Source organism: Ustilago hordei (genome assembly GCF_900519145.1).
Source record: "Ustilago hordei strain Uho2 genome assembly, contig: UHO2_contig_22, whole genome shotgun sequence".
Taxonomy (NCBI): Eukaryota; Fungi; Basidiomycota; class Ustilaginomycetes; order Ustilaginales; family Ustilaginaceae; genus Ustilago; species Ustilago hordei.
The window spans coordinates 1-12468 of NW_024545292.1; the positions used below are offsets into that span (position 1 = coordinate 1).

The 12468-nt window shown below is 49.6% G+C and overlaps 1 protein-coding gene across 1 annotated transcript; it reads right to left on the minus strand.

The window, feature by feature from the left end:
• Positions 1–6178: 6178 nt before the first annotated feature.
• UHO2_06897 (uncharacterized protein) lies at positions 6179–11337 on the minus strand (the record flags this gene model as incomplete). The annotated part of the gene is made up of 5 exons (XM_041560492.1): positions 6179–6774; positions 6847–8636; positions 8715–9831; positions 9930–10138; positions 10421–11337. The coding sequence occupies 5 exons, from the start codon at positions 11335–11337 to the stop codon at positions 6179–6181; spliced, it is 4629 nt and encodes a 1542-aa protein (XP_041416426.1).
• Between the last annotated feature and the right edge of the window lie 1131 nt (positions 11338–12468).

Here is a 12468-nt window from a genome sequence, read left to right on the forward strand (position 1 = left end):
GACTGTCTTTGTTCGCTCTTCCGTCTTTTCGCCTGGCTAAAGCTCTGTCTCCTTGCCAACTTCAACCTATAAAGGCTCCTCTTTTCAGTCGTAGCCCCCATCCTCCTTCACCACCCACACTACTCCTCAACCACACCAGCTCCTTTTGTGCCTTTCCATCTTTACTCAATGCTGCCTATCCACTCCAGTGATCAACATCGCCATGCATCCAACTCTGGACCTGTTCTCACCTCCACAGATATGCAGACCCCTGCAGCTGATGCATCCACCACCTCCACCACCTTATCTGCTCAAGATAATGCTGCCCTCAAAATCCCCGCCACTACTCAAGAGGGCACCAATGAATCCACCTCTGTCCCTTCTTCTGAACAACATAATGATGGAGTTGACGAGGCCATGGAAGAGCTCTACCTGGCTGAGCCTGACCAGTGGGCCTTCCAGCCCATATTCACTGGTAGACTCATTTGGTTGGCAAAGCATTCTGACAAACCTATTGTCCCCTTTGAAGAGCTCCCACTTCCTCGGTCTGACCAAGCCAGAGTGCCTCCTTGCACTGTATGCTGGCAATCATCCGAAATTTCAACCTCAATTGCAAAGAAGACATTGCCCGAGGTTCTCTTCATCTCCAGGCCTGCCAACAGATGCAAGCAAAGGGTATTACAACACCCAACTGTGTTGTTAATTTTCCTCATGGCACTGGCCATTCATGGAGATTACAGTGCCTTGTGACCACCTGGTTGCTCTCAATGAGGTCTCCTTGGTCTTCAAATCAGACCAGTCTTTAACATGTCCTTGTTGGGGCAGCTCTCCCTCACAATTCCCTTGCTCTCGAGATACTCAATGTTCCTCAAGCAAATGTGCCAACCACCACCACTCGCTATGTGGCTCAATCTCTCAGACCTACACCCAAGTCCATGATGTTTGGATTTGACAGGTCTCTTACCATGATGACCCCACTCCTCTGGCAATACTAATGTATACATTGCCCTCATCACCACTCCAGCAGGAGATGAAGGAGGCCTTGACCCAGTTTGGCTCCATGCTATTCCTGGTTATGTACAAATCCTCACCAATGACTGCAAGCTCAGCAATGTTGGACATTTACAATGGTGCCCATCTTGCAAGAGCTGAGTGAAATACTTCCACACTTTCAAAAACTGTCCCAGTTGCCTCTGCCACAAGTGTCTATGTACTGGGCACATTGCTGCTGTCTGCCCCAATACCTCACATGATGATGGCAATACAACTGCTGTCACTCAGCAAGTGGAGGAAAGTACTTGTGGTACCAATGCCCTCGACTATGGCACCTAATCATATCCTCCTTTCCAGCTCTCTTTTCATTGCCACCTGGAATTGTGCAATGCTTAATGATCCATCCTGCTTTGCAGCCCTACACAATCCATCCACCCCTCTCGGCAAAGCTGAGATTGTCTTCCTCCAGGAGATGCGACTCGCCTCTCCACAATGTCAGAGGTCTCGTGCCTAAAACCTGATATCTATAATAGGAATGCATCTATTATGATTCCTGCTGAGATATGTGGTAACATGTTGTGTATTACGATTTCTATGAGGTATGTCATAGAGAACCTCTATGGCTTTTCTTGCCCAAAGATGTAGTAATGTGTTTGCTATTGCAGGTTTTGACTGACCGCTGTGGACACTCTGTCCAGAGGTAGCTTGGCACAATCAATAACTGATATGAACTGGTACTAACACCAAGTCTGGTGTGATTGAGATTGTGAATGTCACCAACATGAGTGTCCAGTGTGTCAACTGAGTGCTTGAGGTGATCCCTGGACCACAGTGGACAACTGCCTTCAGTTCTATGATCATGAGCTGGACTGCAGGTTGCTATGAACTGCCTTCAGTGTTGATCATTATCCAGACTGCTGGTTCTATGAACTGCCTTCAGATGTCAGTTGAGCAATGATACAATACCTGTGCTATGATGGAAGCAATCTACTTGTGATTGCAACTGTGCTGACTAAAAACTAATGTATACTTTATGTCGAAGTGATAACTAGTTTATGGTGTAGAGTGGATGGTAATTCACTCACTTGTTATGACAAGGAGTATGGTTATATACCATCCTCATAGTGTTGCCTGTGACACTGCTCCTGTTCTGTGAGACCCCTCAGCCCTATGTCTCCTCCTCGTCCTTCCTTCCATTTCCCATCCATGCTGAGCTGCTGCTCACTGGCACTGCTTTCCTCTCTCCTGTGGATGGATGGCCCTCGTGTTAATCATCATCAGGGGCCGATCCCACTTCATCTGAGTGGCGACCCACCCCCCTTTCATCTCCCTCCTGTCACTAGCACCCATCTGCCTGCACCAACTTCATCATTGTGCAAGGTCCCTGCTTCATACAGTGGCGACCTCCCCATGTTCTCCATCATCCCCTTGCCATATTGGTGATAGAGGATTCTCTCAAACCAATCCCCACAAGGCTGTTGTAGCAAATGTGATCCTGCTGATTCTACTGACCCTGTAGTAGGACCTGTGTTCCTACTGATCCCAATGATTTATGTCATTGGGTCATTGATCCTACCAATCTTACCAATCCCTGTCAGAACTCTACTTTCCTGCTGATTCTACTCCTGTAACAAGACCCATACTCCTACCAATCATGATGGGTTATGTCATAGCACCATTGTTCCTACCAATTTTGCTGGGCTCTGTTGGAACTCTACTTTTGCCTGATCCATGATGGTTGCACCAGATCTCTTCATATGAGTTCCGTTCTTCCTGCACATCCATCCGGTCCCATGACACACAACACCTTCCGACAGCCAACCCTTTTCTTCACCTTCATCACCCCTTCGCATCCCGAGGTCATCAAGCGATTCTAGGTCAAGATTGCGGAATATTACTTCGGAACACCAAGTGGAAGATGTCAGAGGTCTCGCGCCTGAAACCTGATATCTGTAGTAGAACTGCTTCTATTACAGATCCTGTCGAGTTATGTGATAAAGTCTTGTGTATCATTATTTTGATCAAGATTTGTTGTAGAAGGCCTCTATGACTTTTCTCACTCTAATATGTGATAGGTTGGTTTGCTATTGCAGGTTTCAACTGATCACTGTGGACACTCATCCAGAGGTAGCTCAGGCACAATCAATAATGATAGATGTATTGCAATGACACCAAGGTCTGGTGTGAGTAATGCTGTGGGCACTGACATGAGTGTCTGGTGTGTCAACTGAGTGCTTGAAGTGATCCCTGGACTGCAGTGGATGACTGCCTTTGGTTCTAATGATCAAGAGAGCTGGACCACTGGATGAACTGCCTTTGGGATGTCGATCCAATGTCAATGAGCAGTGATACAACACATGCGCTACAATAGGAGCAATGTCTTACAATTGCTACTGTTGATGGACTACTAAGTATACTTATATGAAAGCTATAACTAGTAAAATATGGTGTAGAGTGGATGGTGATCCACTCACTTACTATGACAGGGAACATGGTTATATACCTTTCTTGCAGCATCACCTGCAACACTGCTTCTCCTCCTCATCCCTCCTATCCTCCCCATCCACCTTGTGATGCTGCTTGTTGGCACTGCTTCCCTTGCTCCTGTGGATGGATGGACCTCTTGCTGCCTCATCTCTGTCACATTGGCACCCACCTGCTGGCACCAACTTCATTGTTGTGCAGGCCCCTACTTCATCTGGTGGTGGTGTCCCCTCTATTGTTTGGTATCCTCCTCTTGCCATATCAGCGTTAGAGGAGCCTCTCAAACCAATTCTCATGAGGTCTGTTGTACTTAGCATGGTATTACCATTCCCACTGAACTCTGTAGTAATGACCTTGTTCCTGCTGATCCTGACAAGTTATGCCATAGAGTCATTTCTACTACCAATCTCAGTGAACTCTGCCTTAAGCTCTCGCTTAGCCCAATCCCATGATCTCTGTGCTCCTCTTCATATGACTTCAACTCTTCTTGCTTCCTGGTGCATCCGGTCCCATGACATTACCCTTCAATTGCATGTGCACTTCCCAATGAGGGCCTCGACTTCAAACTTGAGCTCCTCATCTGGTAAGGGTGGTATGACTGGTTGTGCTGTTCTTTGTGGAAGTGAGCTTGTCCTCACCAGTTTGAGCATGGACACATGAAACACATTGTGCACCCTCAGGTTTGCTGGCAAGGTGATCTGATATGCTCTTCAGGCCACTCATTCTTGGACTGGGTAAGGTCCTGCAAACCTGATATCCAGCTTTGGCATAGGTTGCCTTGTCTTCCAGTTCTGGCAATTGATGTACACCAATTTGCCAACCTTGAACTTGATGTCCTTGTGCTTCTGGTTGTACTGTTCCACTGTTCAATGTTGTGCCTCTCTGATCTGTTCTTGGAGGTACTTGCAACACTCCTCTCTGTCAACCATGTACTTGAGGTGACCAGGGTCATTCACCCCTAGTCACTGAGGGATGTCTGGATGGGCTTTTGGGTTCCATCCATAACATGAGAAGAACAGGGAGACTCTGATGCTGTTGTGGACTGTGTTGTTATACACAAATGCTGCTGTTTTGAGCAGATCAGCCCAATCATCCTGCTCATAGTTGCAATACATCCATAGGTACTGCTCCACCACTTGATTGACCCTCTCAGTTTGTCCATCAGTCTGTGGATGATAAGCTGTGCTGAGTGAATGTTTAGCACCCATGCTCTCAGCAAACTCCTTCCATGCTTTTGAGATGAACTGTCTTCCTCAGTCAAAGACCATATGATTGGGGAATCCAAAGTGCCTGACCAGGTGTCCCCAAAGCAACACAGCAGTCTGTTTCACCATGGCAGTCTTCTGAGTTGGGGCCAGAATGGCAAACTTGGTCAATCAGTTGACAATGACAAGAATGGAGTCATATGTCAGGGGTCTCGCGCCTGAAACCCAGGTCGGTCTGTCGAGATACTCGGTGACTATCAAACTGTGTGACAGCTATTGTCTCGGTATCGGTGACTATCAAGTTGTGCAGTGACAGCAGGTGGCGTTCGTTGTATATACTATCGTAGGTTTCGGCTGACCTCTGTGGACACTCCGTTCAGGGGTAGCTCGGCACGATCAATATCAATGTTATGATGACACCAAGGTCTGGTGTGAGTGTTGATGATGATGAGGTTGATGGTGTTAGTGATGAGATTGGTGATGTCGGTGATAATGAGGTTGATGGTGTTGGTGATAAGGTTGGTGGCGTCAACACGAGTGTCCAGTGTGTTGACTTGATGCTTGAAGTGATCCCCGGACCGCAGTGGACTACTGCCTTCGGTTCTATCTATATCCGGACCGCTAACCTGCTATGGGCGCCTTCGGACGTCAGGTAGTGGTGATACAACACACACACTACGATGAGGAGCAACCTTGATAGATTGCTGCTATGCTGACTGTAACTAATGAGTACTTGTGTTTCTAAAGTATTGACTAGTTGTATGGTGAGTAGAGTGGATGAGGATCCACTCGACCTATGATGATGAGAAAGCATGGTTATATACCTCTTCTCAGCATCGCCAGCGATGCTGCTCCTGCTCTCTCTCCATAGAGTACCTTCTTCATCGAGTACTGCTCAGGGGCCTCTCCTGCTTGGCACCCCTGTGCCTCTTGGTCGACACAGCTCCTCCTCCTCATGACCTGATGTCGACTCCTTCGACACTGCTCCTCCTCCTCATGACCTGGTGTCGACTCCTTCGACACTGCTCCTCCTCCTTTGATCAGAGACAGTTCCTTTGGCTCTTGTCTCTCGAGCCCCTGAGTGGTAACCATCTGCATGCTCCTTGAGCTTGGTCCTCTTCGTGGCTGTGCCTGCTCCTTGAGCTTGGTCCTCCTCGTGGCTGTGCCTGCTCCTTGAGCTTGGTCCTCCTCGTGGCTGTGCTTGGCCCTCCTTTGCATGTGAGTCCATAGGAGTCCATGGTCTCCATGGAGACTGCACTACGACCATGCTCTCTACTGGTGTTGACTAGGTCTTCGATACCTGTGCTCCTTCCATATGAACCAGTGACCCTCCTGCTTCTTGAGCATCCAGGCCCATGACACTACCCCCCTCTTAAGAGCCGAGCTCCGTCGAGGCATGCTCTGGTCTGGTTCATGCTGACTCCTCCTCTTCCTTGACAACATCGTCCCCGTCATCCTTCCTCCTTCTCTCAACGTCATCCTCCTCTCTCTACTCCTCCTGTTCTCTCTTCCTCTCTCTACTCCTCCTGTTCTCTCCTCCTCTCCCCACTCTGTCTACTCACTCGTCCCCCCTCCGACACCTCATACTCCTGGATGAGGTCGGGACAGTTGAGGTTCTCTACTGGTTCCCATGAAGCAGTTTCCTCTGAGTACCCTCTCCACAACACCTTGTACTCCGTAGTCCCATTGTGTGAACGCTTGTCGATGAGTGCTTCGACTTCGAAGTCGAGGTCCTCATCTGGAAGTGATGGTATGGTGGGCTGTTCAGCACGTTGAGGAAGAGAACTTGTTCTTGCTGGCTCGAGCATGGAGACATGGAACACATCATGCACCCTAAGGTTTGCTGGCAATGTGATTCGATAAGCTCGGCGTCCTACCCATTCCTGAACTGGGTAGGGTCCTGCAAACCGGGTGTCTAACTTGGGTGTGGGTCTCCTTGTCTTCCAGTTTCGTCGGTTGATATAGACCATATCACCCACCTTAAACTCGATGTCCTTGTGCTTCCTGTTATACTGGTTTACTGATCTACGTTGTGCCTCTCTGATCTGCTCCTGGAGGTACTTGCAACGCTCCTTTCCATCCATGAGGTACTCGAAGCGACCTGGATCATTGACTCCTAGTCATCGAGGGATGTCAGGATGAGCTTTGGGGTTCCATCCATAGCATGCAAAGAATGGTGAGACACCAATGCTGTTGTGGACCATGTTATTGTATATGAAGGCTGCAGTGTCCAGCAGGTCGGCCCAGTCATTCTGCTCATAGTTGCAGTACATCCTTAGGTACTGCTCGATGACCTGATTGACCCTCTCTGTCTGACCATCAGTTTGAGGATGGTAGGCCATGCTAAGTGAGTGCTTCACACCCATTTGCTCTGCAAATGCCTTCCATGCGCCTGATATGAACTGCCTGCCTCGGTCCGAGACCATGTGATCTGGATATCCGAAGAGTCTAACCATGTGTCCATATAGCAATACTGCAGTCTGTTTGGCTGTGACTGTCTTATGGGTTGGAGCTAGTATGGCAAACTTGGTTAACCTGTCGACGATGACTAGGATAGAGTCATAGGTCTTGGAGTCATACTTCTTTGATGGTGGTAGTCCTTCAATGAAGTCGAGGGATATGGAGCCCCAGGGCCTGTCTGGGGTTGCTAGTGGCTGTAGCAAACCATATGGATGATGACGAGGAGCTTTGTACCTAGCACATACAGGACAACTTGCTACATAGTCTGCAATCCAAGCTGTCATGTTTGGCCACCAGTAATGTCGTTGAGCTGCCTTGATGGTAGCATCTCTTCCTACGTGTCCAGCAGTGATACCATCATGGCATTGGGTCATCACCATGAATCGCAGATGCTCTACAGAGAGAGACTGTCCATCTACCTCTTTGGCACTCCTTGAGTGTCGGTTGTTGGTCCTCCCTGGCATGATCACCTTGGGGATAACCAACCTTCCTCCACTGTACCATAGGTCATCCTTGAGTTCGAAAGGCTTCTTCCTATGTATCTCCTGTAGCTCTTGGTCTAAAGGCTGGAAGATCTTGACCAGGTCTTTGAGACCTTTTGATGCTATGGACTCCATCGAGATCATGGGGGCCACTAGGAGCGAGTCATGGTCTGCTGTCTCCTTGAACACTCGAGGAGGCAGTAGTTGCCTCACATTGTGATCCTGCTCTTCACCGGCTGGTTGCATGTCTGTCCTTCTGGTGAGAGCATCGGGTTCACCACCTTTGTCTCCTGGTCGATACTGCAATATGAAGTCGAAGTCTGCTAGTAGTATTGCCCATCGAGCTTGTCGACCTGTGATGCGTCTCTGTGACTTGAAGTACTTGAGGGCTTCATGGTCAGTGAGGATGACCAGTTGGTTCGGTAGTCCAGCTAGCATGTGTCGCCACTGAGTGAGGCAGGCGACCACAGCTAGGAGCTCCTTGTCATGGATCTCATAGTTCTTCTCGGCAGAAGACATCTTCCTAGAGTAGAAAGCCACTGGATGCCATCGTCCTTCATGCTCCTGCTTGAGTACTCCTGCTATAGCAAAGTCACTTGCATCAGTCTCCAACCTTGTTGGAAGGTGGTAGTCAAAGTGCTGAAGCACTCCTGCTGATGTGAAGGCCTGGATGAGCTTGTGGAAGGCCTGTTGGGCCTCCTCTGGTAGCTTGAACTTCTTGAACCATTCTATAGGCTTTACCAGTGCTGTCAAGGGCTTGGCTATGTGAGCAAAGTGGGCTATGAACCTTCGATAGAAGTTGGCAAAACCCAGGAACCTCTGGATGTCATGGATTGACTCTGGCATTGGCCACTCCTTGACAGTGCGCACCTTTTCTGGGTCCATCTCTATGCCCGTTGGCTTGATGATGTACCCCAGGAACTCAACTGTCTTGGTGTGGAACTCACACTTCGACAGCTTCGCAAAGAGCCTGTTGCTTCTTAAGCAAGTGAGGACCTCAGTGACATGCTTCACATGTGCTTCTTCAGTGTCACTGAAGATCAGGAAGTCATCTAGGTATACTACCACATATATCCCAATGATGTCTCAGAAGATGACATTGATGAATGACTGGAAGTGAGCCAGAGCATTGGCTAGGCCAAAGGGCATCACTAGGTACTCATAGAGTCCCAACTGAGTGCCAAAAGCTGTCTTCCATTCATCTCCTTTAGCAATCTGGATGAGGTTGTATGCTGCTCTAAGGTCTAGCTTGGTATAGATCCTTGCCTTCCTGAGTAAGAACAGCTGCTCCTCGATGAGGGGCAATGGTGCCCTGTTCTTGACAGTGATCTCGTTGAGACCTCTGTAGTCCACACAGAGTCTGAGACCTCCATCCTTCTTTGGTACGAAGAGCACTGGTGATCGTGCCGGGCTCTTCGATGGTCTTATGAACCCCTTCTCGAGGTTCTCATCCAAGTATCTCCTCAACTCGGACATCTCCTTGGGTCCCTTAAGGTATAGGGGCCCTTGAGGTGGCTTCCCTCCTTCTATCAACTCGAGGTGGAGATCATGCTCGGTATGATGGGGCAGCTTGTCTGCTTCCACCTCATCAAACACATCTTGCAGGTGTTGGTATGGCTTTGGTATGTCTGCAGCCGTCACCACCTTATCTACCTCCACCTCCATCTCGACTCCTTTGTCTGCGCCTGTAGGTACAAAACCAAAGGCCGGAAGTGATGATGGTGGCTCCTCTAACAGCATGAACCCTATGGGTCCATCTTCCAGAGCTGCTCGTAGTATGCGCTCTGCTGAGACAAACTCGTTACCATGGAGGGTTGGTCTCCTCATGGTTAGGTCCCCTGCTCTTGCTGCTTCAGGGGGTCTCCTAGGGGGTCGGTCCTGCTCCTGAGTCTTGAACTCCAGCTGGCCCGTATCCCATTGTATGGTGGGTTTGAGCCTCCGTAGCTCAGTGAACCCCAGGATGAGGTCATAGTCTGCAGTGTCGGCCACTGAAGCTTCGACCACACCCAGATTGTGTGTACCAATAGATACCTGCATGCTCGCAGAACTATTGATGGAGAGTTGGTGCCCGGTGACACCATGGATCGATCTTGTTTTTATGGGTTTTGTGGGTATTTGGTACTTACTAATGAAAGAATCTGAGACTATGGACAAACCAGCACCGGTATCCGCTAGTATCCGAGCAGGATGGTCTTGAACCATTCCAGAGAGCTCCAGTACTGCTTTGCCTCCACTGGTAGAGAAACATACTTGACAATCTTGATATATACAGAGTGATGGCGAGGAGGTTTGTAGAGCAATGCATGCCATCAGTGCATCACCCCACTGACGTTTCCCTCGTCGTCATCATCATCGTGCTCCTCCTCGTGATCGGGGTCCATGGGTTGCTGGTATGAGCTGAGGTCCATGGCCTCGGGGTCACCCATCTCAGTGCTGCCTGTGTGGCCATCTCCTGAGTCGGTGGCCTCCTCGAAGGGGTCTGCTGTGGTGACCATAACCTTTGGTCCCATGGGTCGAGAGCTAAGAGGGTCTACCCTCCTGCTGGGGCAGTCTCTGGCCCAATGGCCAATACCTTTGCATACATGACAGGTGTTGATACCTGATGGAGCAGGGCTTCCTTGCTTCGAGGGTTGGGTGGGATGATGAGGAAGGGGTCGGTTTAGGTTTTGTATAGTTGCTTGTGTAGTTGCTTGTGATGGTGATCGAGCTGGATAAGTTTGAGTGGGTTGTCGGATGGGGATCGAACTTTGATTTGGCCGAGACCCAGTTCTTAGTGGAGGTGATGTGGCGTTTGGGAGTGAGTGTCTAGCCGAGGACTGCTGTAGTAGCATCCTCTGTCGATCGATCTCCTCAACCTCTCGATACCACTCCCATCTCTTCCCAGGTGGATTCCTCTCGAACTTCTCCTGTATGCTGCGAGTGAGACTACCTCTGAAGAGATCAATCACTAGCTCGTTGTCATCTAGGTTGACCTGTCCTTCCAAGTCTCTGAACCGCTCTACATGACGTGTGGCGGCACCAGGAGTATCACTTGTGAGTCTGAGAGCCAACAGCTTGTTGTATGCCTCCATCCTAGCATTGCGTGGGTTGAACTGCTCTGACAGTCGCTCTGTGAAGTAGTGCCAATCATTGAACAACCTTCCTTCTCTAGCTCTATCAATACGGAGCTTGGAGGTCCACCACTCTCTTGCTGTCCCTTCCAGTTGAGCACCCATGTGATTGATCATCCTAGACTGCTCATACACCTGGTTGAACTTAAACCATGCTTCGGCTTCTAGAATGAAGATCTCCATGTCTTGGGGATTGAACTTTGGAAAGGGGGTGGCAATGGGCTTTGACCGGTTAAGCTCTGCCATGATGCTGGTATCCTCCTCGTGGTCCAGGGGGTAAGGGTCCGTCCTAGTCCTGCTGTAGGGGTCCAGCTTAGTCTTGACATATCTTGGCCCAGTAGGTGAAGCATACTTCTCGTAGTTGATGTCCTCCTGCTCATCCAGGTTGAATGAGACTGATCGTCTTGGTCGTGGAGCTGGAGTAGGAGTATGTGGGTCTCCTATCATAGACTCATCTCCTCCTCCTGCTTGGTCTTCTGAGTGAGAGAGGTCCATTGTCTCCTCCCTGCTCAGTTGAGCTCGTTGTAATCGTTCCTCTCGATGACCCTGTCTGGTAAGCTCTAGCTGTGCTTCCAATAGAGTGAGTAGTCTATCGAGCTTATTGTTGAGGTCTGGGTCCGTCATGGTGATCGTGAGGAGCTGCTTGAACGATCCACTCTAATGTCAGGGGTCTCGCGCCTGAAACCCAGGTCGGTCTGTCGAGATACTCGGTGACTATCAAACTGTGTGACAGCTATTGTCTCGGTATCGGTGACTATCAAGTTGTGCAGTGACAGCAGGTGGCGTTCGTTGTATATACTATCGTAGGTTTCGGCTGACCTCTGTGGACACTCCGTTCAGGGGTAGCTCGGCACGATCAATATCAATGTTATGATGACACCAAGGTCTGGTGTGAGTGTTGATGATGATGAGGTTGATGGTGTTAGTGATGAGATTGGTGATGTCGGTGATAATGAGGTTGATGGTGTTGGTGATAAGGTTGGTGGCGTCAACACGAGTGTCCAGTGTGTTGACTTGATGCTTGAAGTGATCCCCGGACCGCAGTGGACTACTGCCTTCGGTTCTATCTATATCCGGACCGCTAACCTGCTATGGGCGCCTTCGGACGTCAGGTAGTGGTGATACAACACACACACTACGATGAGGAGCAACCTTGATAGATTGCTGCTATGCTGACTGTAACTAATGAGTACTTGTGTTTCTAAAGTATTGACTAGTTGTATGGTGAGTAGAGTGGATGAGGATCCACTCGACCTATGATGATGAGAAAGCATGGTTATATACCTCTTCTCAGCATCGCCAGCGATGCTGCTCCTGCTCTCTCTCCATAGAGTACCTTCTTCATCGAGTACTGCTCAGGGGCCTCTCCTGCTTGGCACCCCTGTGCCTCTTGGTCGACACAGCTCCTCCTCCTCATGACCTGGTGTCGACTCCTTCGACACTGCTCCTCCTCCTCATGACCTGGTGTCGACTCCTTCGACACTGCTCCTCCTCCTTTGATCAGAGACAGTTCCTTTGGCTCTTGTCTCTCGAGCCCCTGAGTGGTAACCATCTGCATGCTCCTTGAGCTTGGTCCTCTTCGTGGCTGTGCCTGCTCCTTGAGCTTGGTCCTCCTCGTGGCTGTGCCTGCTCCTTGAGCTTGGTCCTCCTCGTGGCTGTGCTTGGCCCTCCTTTGCATGTGAGTCCATAGGAGTCCATGGTCTCCATGGAGACTGCACTACGACCATGCTCTCTACTGGTGTTGACTAGGTCTTC